At 48.6% G+C, this 13,227-nt stretch overlaps 1 protein-coding gene across 20 annotated transcripts in view; it reads right to left on the minus strand.

The window, feature by feature from the left end:
* Positions 1-13,227, minus strand: part of MAPK8IP3 (mitogen-activated protein kinase 8 interacting protein 3) — a 70,993-nt gene that overhangs the window by 23,870 nt on the left and 33,896 nt on the right. For 18 of the 20 annotated variants that reach the window (XM_061994412.1, XM_061994398.1, XM_061994411.1 and 15 more), the window contains 5 exons: positions 11,889-11,991; positions 9,448-9,566; positions 5,115-5,126; positions 1,706-1,763; positions 654-806 (listed from right to left, as the gene is read on the minus strand). In XM_061994412.1, the coding sequence (XP_061850396.1) occupies positions 654-806; positions 1,706-1,763; positions 5,115-5,126; positions 9,448-9,566; positions 11,889-11,991 (445 nt within the window). The remainder of the gene's footprint in view (positions 1-653; positions 807-1,705; positions 1,764-5,114; positions 5,127-9,447; positions 9,567-11,888; positions 11,992-13,227) is intronic. The other 2 variants (XM_061994404.1, XM_061994396.1) reach the window with 1 other exon arrangement.

Raw genomic sequence — 13,227 nt, forward strand, 5'->3', positions numbered from 1 at the left:
GTGATTATGTTGCTCTGAGCCCCAGAGGACATCTTTAGATTTCTGGATGTGAAATCACCCCAGGCTTTGCAAGGCCATCAGGCCTCAGCTTCTCCAGTTTGAGTGGAAAGCAAGAAGTGGGAGCTCTCAGAATGCTACCTGCATAGGCCTTCAAAGACTTCTTCTGCCTCTCCTTCTCATACACATCAACAATGAAACAATTAACAATCCTGTCATTTCAGTGTTGTTTGTGGGAATGTGTACTAGCTCTCTCACTAAATGAATGGGCATTCATTCCTCCCAGAGCTGTCTTGGCTGCTGCAAGGATCAAGCTCTTGACAGTTTCCTTCAAACTACTGGTTTTGAAATTACCCTCAATTGCAAACTGAAGCCCTGAACGTTTCACTGCAGGGAGCCTGGGCTTGCAGGTGCTGCTGCAGAATCCTACTCCTGGGGAGGAAAATCCTGCAGGTTCTAAGGTTCAATAACTCACCTCAATCCAATAAAAGCAATGGAACACTAAAAACACCTCAGCCGCCTACCACCATCCTTGAACTGCTTGAAAGGTACCTCTGAATTCCAACTCCATGAGGGAAACCGGTAAAACTAACAGAGGAGGTGAGTTCATCACTCAGGTCCCCCCAGCTCCCCTGGGCAGGGAGTCAATCACTCACCTTTTCAGCTCCTCCTCCAGCTCCTTGACTCTGGTTTCCATTTTGGCTTTGGCTTGCTTTGTTGCTTCAAGCTCTCCCTTCAGCACTTCTTGCTCTCCAGACAGCTGGTCCACCTTGGCAATCAAATCATTCTTCACAACGTTCAAAGCATTTCTTAAAGGTGTGAAAGGGACAATAAGCAAAAATGCCCAAAACCAGCAGCTGTCCATAAGAGAGACCTGAAACTAAAGTCACAGGCACTACAAGGAGAGTTGAAATGAGTGTATTTAAACAATTCAGTCCAGCTATAACTCATGGAAAAGTAGGTTTTGGCAAGGAAGAACTGGAGAAGAACAGAGAAATCACCATCATTGGTCAGGATGAGGTTTGTCCAGTGCTGTGTTCTGACTGACAGACCAGTATCTCCTTAAGGAGGTGGCAGAACACTGCAGAAAGCAGGTACAGGGTAACCTGTCCATCCAAGGCAGCATTCCCAATCAGATCTGAACTATCTTACACTCTTTGAAACCAGCAGCTCCCTGTCACAGTAGGTTCTCCAGCTCTCCCCTGGGAGCACTTTGCCTTCCTCTTCCCGGCTGCTTGGCTCAGTATTTGGTTTGCCAGATCTCAAACAGTAAGTCCATTTCATTTGCTGCTTCTCCTTTAGCAGCTGTTGAACCTTCAAAAACTCCCCTCAATAGTAAGGAAAACTTACTGTCAAACATCAAACCTTGCAAATAAAGCCTTGTGAGCAGCACTGTCCCCACAGAGGCTCACATCCACAGCCACATTCCCCACTGAAGCTAACTCAAAGCTTGCCATTGGTTTTCCAGGGATCAGACCCTACCAGCACACACCCAGAGACTTCCCCCAAGCACCTGCAGAAAGGAACCAGTTAGGAAGGTTGCTCAGAGGAGCAATTCCCTTTCTCCAATTGAAGGAACAACAAGCATTCAAGAGAATGTGTTAGACAAAGGATTGAGGCCCTGTGAGGCAAGAGTTCTGACAGATCTCCTTCAAGGTGGCACCTCATTTATTGCTAGGCAGGCAGTTCACACATGACAGTTCCTTACTTGGTCTCCAGGAGCTGCGAGTTCTCCAGCAGCAGATTCCCCACTTCTTTGCCCATTCCTGTAAAGAAAGGCCAGGCAGTTGGCACCTGCTCTCACAGAAACACGAAGCCTGTGTGGCACTGCCTGACTCAACGCTTGACAAAGAGAGATGGCTTTTGTTAGGTTTCCCTAGGCTCCTGCTGTGGAGCAGGGAGTGCCTCTTGCTGAAAGACCATGCACCACGAGCAAAGACACCCAAATGCAGACCTGGCACCTTACCCCACACCTCACAGAGAGGGACAGAGAGGAGAGCTTCACTAATGCCAATTAGGGGGAGTCAGGAAACTTCTGGTTCAGCCGTGAGCTGCTGCAACCATTTCTGCCATCACTCTTACAGAAAGAAGGTAAAAGTTGATGGGTTTTTAACAGAGGACAGCAGAACACTGCCCAAGCTGCTGGCCAGATCTGCACATCAGTCATTATCTACCTTAGTATAATCCAAATTCTCTGCTTCTCAGTTCAGATTTGGGACTGTGGTTGTGACCAGTCTCACGCACAGGAGAAGCCTTCCCATTACCAGCCTCCCACTCAGGCAACCTCAGCAGGACTTCAGATTGCCCATTGCTCTCTCTACCTTCAGCAGTTTTCTCCCAGGTGTTTCAAACCTGAAGTCTCAGCCCTCTCACTCAAGGAAACATCTACACCTGGCACTTGGGCACCGACACACAGCAGCTGCAGTGTGCACACTGGGTTGCAAACACTTTGAAAACTCAGGGGCTAAGGGTGAAGGTCAAATTCAAATTGCTGGTTAATCAACACTTGCAATGAAACAAAAACAACACAAACTTGAAGTAAATGGAAGTTAGAGAAACATGGCAGCATACAAGTGAGAACACGTCACAACATACAGATCCTCTTCCCACAGTTCAATGGGATGGGTTTATGGTGGCAGAAGCAAATTCCCAGCCAGAATGAGTAAGAAGCAGCATGTGCAAGTAACTTGTGAACAATCAGGAGACAGGTAATTAATCACTTTGATGTTTCAGGCAACGTGTTCTTTGGATGCTGTGTCGAGGAATACTGCAAACAGAGACACTGACTGCAGTGTAAACCCAAGTGTGGCTTTGGCTTGGTAATGGGAAAGACCATTCTTTGTCAATAGTCCTTTCTCTGAAGGCAGGTCGTGTGTTGGCTCTGATGACTAAGTCATCCTCTGTTTACTAAATGATTTTCTTACTCCTTTTCAGTGATTCTACAAAAGATCAAACAAATATGTAGCCAGAATGACACTCAAGTGGCACACGGACATCACAGGTGCTGAGGGACACCAAGGGAAAGAGCTCATCCCCATTTTTTCTTTGACTAAATCTTTTTCCTTGCCTTCTCAAGTCATTTCTCTTTCTGTGTGGCTGTTTTGGGGGAAAGGATCTCTGGTGAAGAGGCTGAGATATCATGCCAGAATCAAAAGCCATACCCCATCCCAGTCATCAGTATCCTCACCACAGCTTCTACTTCATTTGTGTGACAACCCAATGCTTCAAGCAGTGAGAGGTCTGAAGGGCTAGTCCTGCAATAAAGAAATGGATGAAGCCTCCCAGAGCCACGGAACAGGCACAGGGAGATGACCTTCTGCAGACTGTAAGGGCAAAGCCCTGCTCATGGGGAAAAACCAACCCACCCTGGAGTGACTAAAACATCTCTTCAGTCCTTTGTGGCGTGGAGCAAAGGGAAGAGAGGTGTGAAGAAAGCCCTGGCTAATGGCTTGTCCTACTCTGACCACCTCCCATAGCCAGGTTAATAGTGTGAAGCATCAAAGTGGATAATCAACTACAAGAACCAGAGGAGAATGCCCAAAGCACCTCTACTGAGAGGCTGCGTCCTGCTTCTTGGAGAGGTGATACCACACCAGCATGAAAAACCAAACCAAGGTAATGCAAGACAGATGGAGGGATGCTGAATGCATGGAAGAAACTTAGAAAAATTCAAAAGTGCACATTAAAAAAGGAGAAAAGGAAGAAAAAGAAAGAAAAAGAAAGAAAAAAAGGCCTTGGCCTTACCAAAGAAATCATCCCGTACTATGAGAGCCATCCCATAGGAGAAAGGGAACAGAAAGAGATGGGGACAAAGGGGAAGAAAGAAAGGAAGGGGGGAAAAAAAAGCAGCCATTAAGTACCAGTCTGTAAACAGCAAACAAGAGCAGCTCATCAGCACGTGTACATCTGCGTGTGGTGCCAGGGTACGTGATGCTCGGCAGCAGCTCATCTACACCTCGTCCTGCTGCAGCTCGGCCCAAGGAGGACTGAGGGCTGGAATGCCAGGACAAGCTCGAGAGGAGCTCACCCGTTTCTTCCACCTCCTTCATTTCCCCTGGGCTCTAGGTTTTTGAGTTTCCCATCCCCATGACAAAGGGAGATCAACAGGCATCATGAACAAGGTGAGGGGAGGACAGGGGCAGGAGTTAAAACAAAAGGTGAGGGGTGGATATCAGGGGTCTCATTTGGCCTTTTTGCACAGGCCCAAACCTACCTCCCCACTGCAGCAAACTCCAGCTCAAGGACCACGAGAAAGTGGCTTTGAGCAAACCCATCTGGAACTAAAAGAAAGGATGGTGCCACTCCTTTCTTCTGTCACTTCACAGAGCCAACACCGAGAGGTGCCGGGCAGAGGAACGTGGCCCATCACCACTCAGACTTGCTGTGTCTGAGTCAGCTGCCCTTACTACAGGGGAAACCTCACCCAGTTTGCACTGACATCGAGAGGGATCCCCTTGACTCCATAGCAAATTGCACTGGGGCCCAGGTGGGTTTATGGAGAGGTGCAAACGGGCAGAGTGTGGCCCCAAGGCTGCTCCAAGGGCACACCCCAGGCACTGGGTCTCCTTCACCCAAACAAAAGCCTGAGCTATCACTTCAGCTCCTGCCAGAAAGGCAAAGCTTCCACGAAGACAGAGGCTTTGCCACTCTAATCCATCAAGAAAGTGTCTTTAATGTGTTTAAACTGCAGCTACTCCAGAAAAGGGCCGGTACGCACCAGGCAGCCCCCACGCACCCAGGGGTGCTTCTGAGGGCAGCGGCAGCCTAAGTCAGTCCCGTGCCCGCCCCAGCTCTGCTCCCAGCACAGCACCCATCCTGACAGCCCCCAGGCCCTGAGTGCCAGCCCAGTGCAAGGCAGGGGTGCAGGGGTGCAGGGGTGCAGAAAGCCACGCAAGGGAAGCCAAGTGAGGCGTGTGGGCAGAGAGCGAGGCCTGCCCGCGGCCCAGGGAGCCGCCGCCGCACGGCAACCGAGCCAGGCCGAGGGAGGAGAAGCCTGCCAAGCCAACCGTGTTTGGACAAGAGCAGGGGAGTATCACACGTGTATACCACGTCATTCAGCCTCAAAAGGGAAAGAAAACCAGAAACCAGAGAAGAAACTGAGAGGAGGAGATACACACCTGAGAACTCCCCTACGGGCCATGTCCAGCGAAGCACAGACAAGGGGGAAAAAAGGAAGTGAAGAAAGGATCAATCAGTGACTGAAACCAACGAAAGGAAAACCTTGTTCAAAATAAATCAACAATGATTCAGCCATTTCAATGTCAAAAGGCATGAAATAGTAAGGACAGGACCTGCCATGACTGTAGATGGCATGACTCTACATACAGGACGGGAAAGAAAAGAATCAAGGGAAGGTAACCTGTGGTAACAACTGCAACCACGTGCTTCAGCCACCCCCAGCCTCCCAGGAACCTCAGCCAGTCATTTATTCCTGGATGGGATGTTTCTTTTCTCTTTATTGACTTGTGTACTAATGCACAACAGCCAGTCCCCACAACCTCCTCACGCCCCCCTCCCCTGTGACTTTAGCACCTAGACCTGTTGATACTGAGTGTGCTCTTCACTGACACTTCAGCCAATTACCTGCATTTCAAAACCTATGTCTCTTCTTTTTCACAGCACAGGGACTCAGTTTGATAATCTCACTTCGGCTTCTGCACAAAAAACTGCACACAAACTTACCAGCAATGTGGTGGGATTTCTGTCTTCAGCTCCCAAAAAAGCCCCACGTTGTGTGAAGAGAGGCTTTGATCTCCAAATCAAACACAGTGGGGCATTCTAAAACTGAAGGAGCTGCCCAGAGCACTCAACCAGGCTGCTAATGCTCCTTCATGTCCAGACACTGTTGGGGTGGGGGAGATGGGAGAAGGGGGAGCCCACTCACACTCAGGAGGTAAGAGCCTGCAGTTAACCAGTGAGTACACAGGAAAACCAGTGTTGCCAAGGCTGTAGTCACAGAGGAAGGAATTTGGTCTACAATAACCACCAGTGAATCATTGTTCCCACTCCACATAGTTACCCAGGATACTCCCTACACAAACTCCTGTCTGTAAGGCACGGGGAGAAACCTCCATCCGTGTTAGATGTCATTTCATATTCAGAGGTTGCACTGAGGGAGTGCCAGCTTGGTACCAAGAGGGGTTGGCTGTTCGTAGATGTCCAGAAGGAATGAGTTAAAGAGTTTCCATTCCAGAAGCAGATTTGCCTGACAGCTCAAGGGTCATTTCTATGAGATCCTTTGATTTTAAAGGCCTCTTTAATGAGTTTTCTCTTTCTTTAAGAGATTGAGTCCAAAAGGAGAGAATATTCTGTGCAGACTGACCGTCAAGTTTAGAGGGACTAGAAGAAGTATCCAAACTTCACTTGGGTGAGGTAAACCGCATTCATCTGTTTGATTTACAGAGTCAAATGAGCTCCAAATATGACCCAGAAGAGAGAGGCTTTCAGCTTTTGGATCTTGTTTCTTATCTCACATGTGTAAAACACAGTTTCCTCTGTGGCTCTTTGAACTCAAAGGTACAGCAGGAGGAGAGAATCATTTATCTAACAAAAAAAATGTATCACAGAATCCTTTGTGTTGTTAAAGCCCCTGAAGCTGCTGCAGTCCCAGTCCTGCCCTCACCCTGCCCAGCCCAGCACTGACCCACAGCCCTCAGCACCTCAGCTCCACACCTTTGGGACCCCTCCAGGGCTGGGCACTCCCCCAGCTCCCTGGGCAGCTCATTCCATTGCTTAATAACCCTCTTGGTTTTGAATAACACTGACAGATTTGTCAGTACTAAGATCTAGTCTTTGGCTTCCACCTTCACCAGAACTTCTTAGTGCTTTCTATTGTGCAAAAACAGCAACAAATCCCGTTTCTTGGCCAGAGGTGACCTCCAAGATCCCCTTCTGCCTTCCTCCAGTCCTGCCAATGGGTGTGTTCATTCTAAAGATCACTTTTATGTGGACAGAGTCAGCGACCAAAACTCAACAGAAGCATTATTCAGACTAATATTTCTCACCAAAGACTCGGGAAACCACCTGATTTCATCCCAGTCCATCTCCCAGGTTGGAAAAGGAACCAGGAGAAGCCCTCCTGTTCTGCCAGACCACAGTGCAACCACCTGCAAGAATCTCAAACCTGAAAACTGTCCCAGCTCAGAAATGAACTCTTCCTAAGGCACATTGTGTGGTCTTCCCAAGTCACACTGACACGAGCCCCTCTCACCAAAGTCCCTGCACATTGTTACTACAAGTGGTAACTGCCAAACAACAAATGTCTCACGACCCAAAATCGACCACTGGGCTTTGGGCAGCCTTATCTCTGGAAGAGCCAAAACACCTTGGACTTCAACTGGAACTGTGGTGAGCAACCTTGCAAGGTTTGGGCAGCTAACATCTTTGAAATCTTTGTTATCTTTGGCCCTTTGAAACAACAGCCTGCACTTCTGACAGAGCATCAGGTCAGACTACAGGGGGATGCAAAGGGCAGTGGATTGCCAGAAGGCTGCCAGAGGTGGGCAGTGGCTTCTCTGAAGCAGTTCATACATCAAGTACTAACTCCTGGAAGCTGACTACTTTGGGGACAGAGGGAAAGCAGCAGCTGTCACAGTGATTTGTGGAAGACAGCCAAATAATCAACCCTGCACTCTCCTAGATAAAGAAGCACCTGAGGACCAAGAGAAAGCAGATGGATAATGACAAGCTTGTCAGTGTCTTCAAGGCTTCGATTCCTCCAGGAAGAGCATTCCCAATAACACAGGGGGGTGACCAACCAAATTCATTCCACAGAAGGCAGGTGAAGCTTCAACCATCACATGTAGTTCCTACTGCCACTTCAAGCAGGAGCCCCAGCTCTTCTGCAATGGCTGCAAACACCCAGGTGATTCCCAAACCTGGGAAACTCCATTTTCCTTCTAAATCCTTCATTTTGGAAGTCTCTGCACACATTGGCTCCAGCTGCAGGCAGAGGAAACTGCACCTTGGTCTTGAAGTTTCTGCAGATCTTTTTCTTTGGGCAATCTCAAGTTGGAGGTGAAACAATAAATGTTTCAGGACTTCAGGCAAGGGTCATCAATCTGTGCATGAGAGCTCTCTTGCATGGTGCTGGGCTACAACCCTGCTTCCAGCAAACCCCTAAGCCCAGCCACACCGACAAGGAGCATTTTGATGACAGTATTTATCCTGTTCTTGCATTCCAGTCACACTATTGCCTACAACAGCAACTATTTCACAGATCCTTTGCCTTAGAGAAAGCAAGAAGAATTGTATGAACCCCCTTTCCAGACTTCAGTCCACATCTTCATGGTTAAGTCTTTAGTGAGCAGGGTAAAACCCATCCTCTCTGCAGAAACACACCCTTTTGAAGCTCCTGCTCTAAGACTCTTTATCAAAGCTGACACAAGCATCTCCCTAATTTAGTTGCTGCAAAGGTGAGCTGCTGCAAGTCTGTGACATGATTCAGCTCACCCTGTTCTGGACACATACACAGAACCAAACTTACATTATCCAAGACAGGCTTTTGTATCAGTGATCACCTGAAAGGAAATGTACACTTCCAGAGCTCTTGCCACTAAATGCATTAAAAGCACCTTGTTGGAGTTCTCCTGTCTCCTGGGGCTGTTTCAATCATAGAATCAAGGACGGGCAGGGGTTGGAAGGTACCTTTAGAGATCATCTAGTCCAACCCCCCAGCAGGAAAAGGGAAAGTGAGCTACAGTGAGAGACTTTGTCTGCTGCTCGTGTTGCCTGAGCCTTCAAAGCACACCCATATTGTCCTGACTTGGGCAAACAGGACTTGAGATCATGTGCTTCAAATTCTGTCATGGATTAAGGTCTAGATAACAGTCCAACCCCAAAAAGCATGGCAAGGGCTCACACTGGTACCTGAGGCAAAGCTGCTTCTCTGACTGCTCCCAAGTCCTAGTCAGGAATACAGAACACAACCAGGCTTCAGGTGGCTCAGAATCAGCCTAGAAAGCGAATTACTACCTCTCTTTGACTGTAAAAGGGTAAAAGCTGCAATACAGGCCATGATATTTCAGTATCATTTAACTTCAAAACCTTAACCAAAGCAGTTGTTTTATGCACACTCCAAACAAACTCTTTATTCCACCTGAAACTGACAGTGTGTAAAATTACTGGGGTGGGGGACGAATCTGGGGGAGACAAATGAGGTCTTTGAGCTGTTTGTGTGAGAGAATCCTATAGAAGAATCACTTATACACATAAAGACAACCCAAATTACAGCTGCCCCACAGTTTTAAGGTGCTTTCTAAGCAAGCATTTGCTGTACTGCAGGTACACACTTCACTAACACAATGTCTCATTTTCCTAAGAGCTAACCAGCCAGATTCTGGGGAAACAGACAACAAGAGAAATAAACCCAAGAACTGAAGTGCTCCTACCAGCTTAATAAGAGTTGTCATTCCAGCAGAGCAAACAGAATGGTTCTAAGCAAGCTTTTACCTAGCAGATCTGCTCCTTCATCCACGTCCCCGATAACCTCGGACCCTGCCGTGGAAAGTTCATGATACAGAGAGTCTGTGTTGATGCCAAATGCTTTGTTCACAATCCCCTGTGTTGGGCTGTTGTTGGAAGAGAAAAACACACACACACACAAGGACTTTTGTTACCTGGCAACATTTAAGGCTGAACATATCTCAGTGAAACACTGAGAGTCCCAGACTACTGTGGTCAGAACCCTGAGAGCACGTTCCACCTGCTCACCCCAGGCTGACTCAGGGAAGGTTCTGAATACAGAAGAAAGCATCTTTTGTTCTCCATGTCAAGGACAAGTAGCTATCATGCACAGCCCCAAACCTCAGCCAGCTGCCTTCCTTGCTCATCATGACTACTCAATACCTCCTTGATTAAATCCACCCCGCAGAAGCTCTCAGTTGGGACTCTTGACTCTGCAAGGAATCCCACACTCCCCTCTGAGGTCACTGAATGGACAGGAGCAAGAGCAGGTAAGGACTCAACTGCTGCAAACAGCACTGGCCTTTTCATCTCCACCAGCTACAAGGTGGAATCATCCCAAAGGCTGAGTCTCTCCTTTGGGTGAATCTATGCACAGAAACGCTTCTTCACACATCAGCAAAGTGTGTTTGATCAGAGGGAAATGAAAGCTGATGCTCCCTAATCAGAGCATGTGGGAGCACACTTCCATCTCTTGGTGGCTTTGGTGCCATCAAGAACCTTCTCACACTTGTTGACAGTCTCAGGGCTCAGTCAGAAAACAGCTGCCCCAGGAAGCAGGACACTGGAACTCTGGGACTGTCGTTGCCTGCTCTGACAAATGGTCTTAATGTGACTAGAAACACTTCTAAGTGCCCTGCCCTGTGTCAGGGGAATCAGGCAGCATGAAGAGCAGCTGTGCAGTGTGTTTCCAGCAGTACCACTGAAGATTATCCCAAGCCCTGTGGCTCCAGGTGCTGAAGCCTGGAGGTTACAAATGGGGGGCAGTGGCTGCCTCTGATACCACAGTTACAGCACATTGCACACAACAGGGAAACAGCAACGTGAGGGTGTTCTCAATTACAGCTGCCCAGACATCTGAGAGCACTGAGGAGCTACAAATGGGGCTCTGACTGCACCAGAACTAATTGGCTCACGCAGTGTAATGGCCAGTGCAAGTGTCAAGGTGCAGCCAGCACTCAATGTCTGACCTGGAGGCCTCATCCAGCTTGAACCTTCAGCACTTGGCCTTCAGAAGCTGCATCTATCTCAACAGCATCCTGCATTTAAAGCAGCTCCAGTCAGTGTGTGTCTCCTGTAGCTTTCAGTCTCACTGCCTGGATCAGAGGTCCCTGCCTGAGGGCCTCCCAGGGCACCAACCCTCTCCACTCCCCTCTTTCCCTCAGGTTTCACCAATTTTGGATCTGATCTCATCAGTGACTTCTCTCTTCCCCACACAGAGCTGTTCTGGGTACTCAGATTCCTCCTGCATCTGACTCTCAAAACTGTCCATGGTGTTTTTCATCTTCTGAGGGGAGCTGAAGTTTCACAGCTGAGAAACAGGTCTGGTGCTGGGGCTCACACCCTCTGCACAGCTCTGCTCGACAGAGAGGATCCAGCCCAGGCTTGGACTGTGACAAAACCTTTGCTTAACCTTGTCAGGGTATTGTCTCCTGCACACCTCTAAGAGCTAGGGGGTTATTTTTTGCTGTTGTAGTGCCAAATTATCCACTGCATGAAGGTAAAAATTAATGAATCCTGTAAAATTAACCACCTGACCTTAGTAAAAATGCAGCAAGGTGCTGACTGGACAAAACTGCTCTGACCAGTCTCACAGCTGGGACTCACATCCATCCACTGGTCCAAGGGCTCCCTGTACCCTCAGCCTTCAGTCCTCCTGTGAGCTGCACTGTGGGTGTACCTGTCTTCAGCCCTGGCTCCTGCTGCTCCTGCCTAGCACCAGCTCAGCCCTTTGCCTTGTGTGAGGCTGCTGATGGAGCTCCTGACCACGGAGAACGCTCAGAGTCTGTGGGACTGGGGTTTCTCCTGCTTGTCCTCCCTCCCAGAGCAGCCCTGCTCCTGCTCTTCAGACACTTGGAAGAACAAAAGCTGGACAAATGCTTGAGGTTTGAAACCTGAAGTCAGAACTGCCCTCTGATTAGACAAAAGCATCTTTTCCCTCCTCCTGACAGCTTAAGCCCAGGTCCCCTTTTCCTGTCTTAAAGCTTTTGCTGCTCTGTCCTCCCTGATCCTGCGAGGCAGATGAGTCTGGGTCAGCTGCACTGATCCTTCTGCAAAATACCATCAGCTATGTCCTGCTCTGGAGAACTCGAGTCAAGGCCCCTCATGGGCAGAACACACCATCTCCAACCAGTATCCACTCCCATCCAGCCCCAGCATCCCCTCCTCCCAAAGCAGAAGAGCAGAGAGTGCCAAGGCAGCAGCAATACCTGTTCCCAGTGCGTTCCAGGCGAGGGTCTTGACACATATCCAGCTCTGGAGTAGAGTCTATGATGTCCTGAACATCCGACCACTCATCACTGCTGCCCATTCCTATGTAAGACAACACACATGGTCTATGGGATCAGGACTTTCACAGAATGGTCTCACTTGAAAGGACCTTTGCAGTTTGGAATATGAAGGTTTTGAGAGTTCAGAGTGTTGTGTTCAAAGCCTTAAACCAGGAACAGAAGGTGTGTGATCATCTGCAGGGGCAACTGTACCAGTGCTGGGAAGGTGCCCTGGCAATTCTGGAGCAGGAAGATCATGAGCATCCCTCACTCCCTCCTCACCATACCAGAGTGTCACCAAGGTCACTGAATCCTCACCAAAGAGAAAATCAATTGCAAATAAACTTTGTCCCTGGCAGTGAAAAGTCTGCCATCAGCAGATGACTTCAGCTGAGACTGAAGGCAAGGCACTGCTGCTCTGTACAGCTTCACAAGGCTGCTGTAGCTAAGAGCTGCCACTGGGTAGTTTTCACAGAAACCCTTTTTCAATACAAATCCTGAAGCCTGCAAGTGGTTTAGATACTCCCTGCACTGAAATGGCACTTAACAACTGGTGGATGAAACCCACTCTGCTTTCTGAGGCCGGTATTCCAAGAACAAGGGACTTTCTCCTCTTGCCGAGTCACTTTTATCATGCACCAGGCTGCCCAAAAGCTCAGGCCTGCACTCCCTCCAAACAAAACACATCAACCACTGTCTGCTCACACCAGAAATTCTTGAGGGATTAAAGACCTAATTTGTAAACTCCATTAGTCCCTCAGCAGTGTTGGATGTGAATTCCCTGACCTCTCCAAACAGCCTCAGGACCCAAATGTACAAAGCCTGTGACAACTTCAGCGCTCCTTCTATTCCTTCAGGTTGGCATTTAGCAGCAGCTGGCAACAAATGCCACATGATGTGTGTCTGTTGCCAAAGCAGGCATCCAGACACCAGTGGTGCTCAAGCTTTCAGAAGCAGAGTCTTCCCTTTCTTTGTGTTTTCAAGCTGGGAAGCTTTTCTGCAACCACCACCGAGTCCCTTTTTGTTTGGCAGCTCAGCTCTAAGGCATGTGCAGCACTGACCTGGCATTTTCATTCTGGATGCACAAAAGACATCATTAGAATTCAATTACCTTTGTTGCTCCTCAGCACAGAGATCTGATTCTGCATAATGTGTGAGAGCTGAAAGGTTGGAGATGCAGAGCACACGGGAAAGACACAACTCTCTGCCTTGAGCAGATTCCACAGTAGGATGCCACCCAGAAAACAGCTTCCCCATGCACGCTGCCCTCCCAGGTGCA

The sequence above is a fragment of the Colius striatus genome, chromosome 3, assembly GCF_028858725.1.
Source record: "Colius striatus isolate bColStr4 chromosome 3, bColStr4.1.hap1, whole genome shotgun sequence".
NCBI classification, from domain to species: Eukaryota; Metazoa; Chordata; class Aves; order Coliiformes; family Coliidae; genus Colius; species Colius striatus.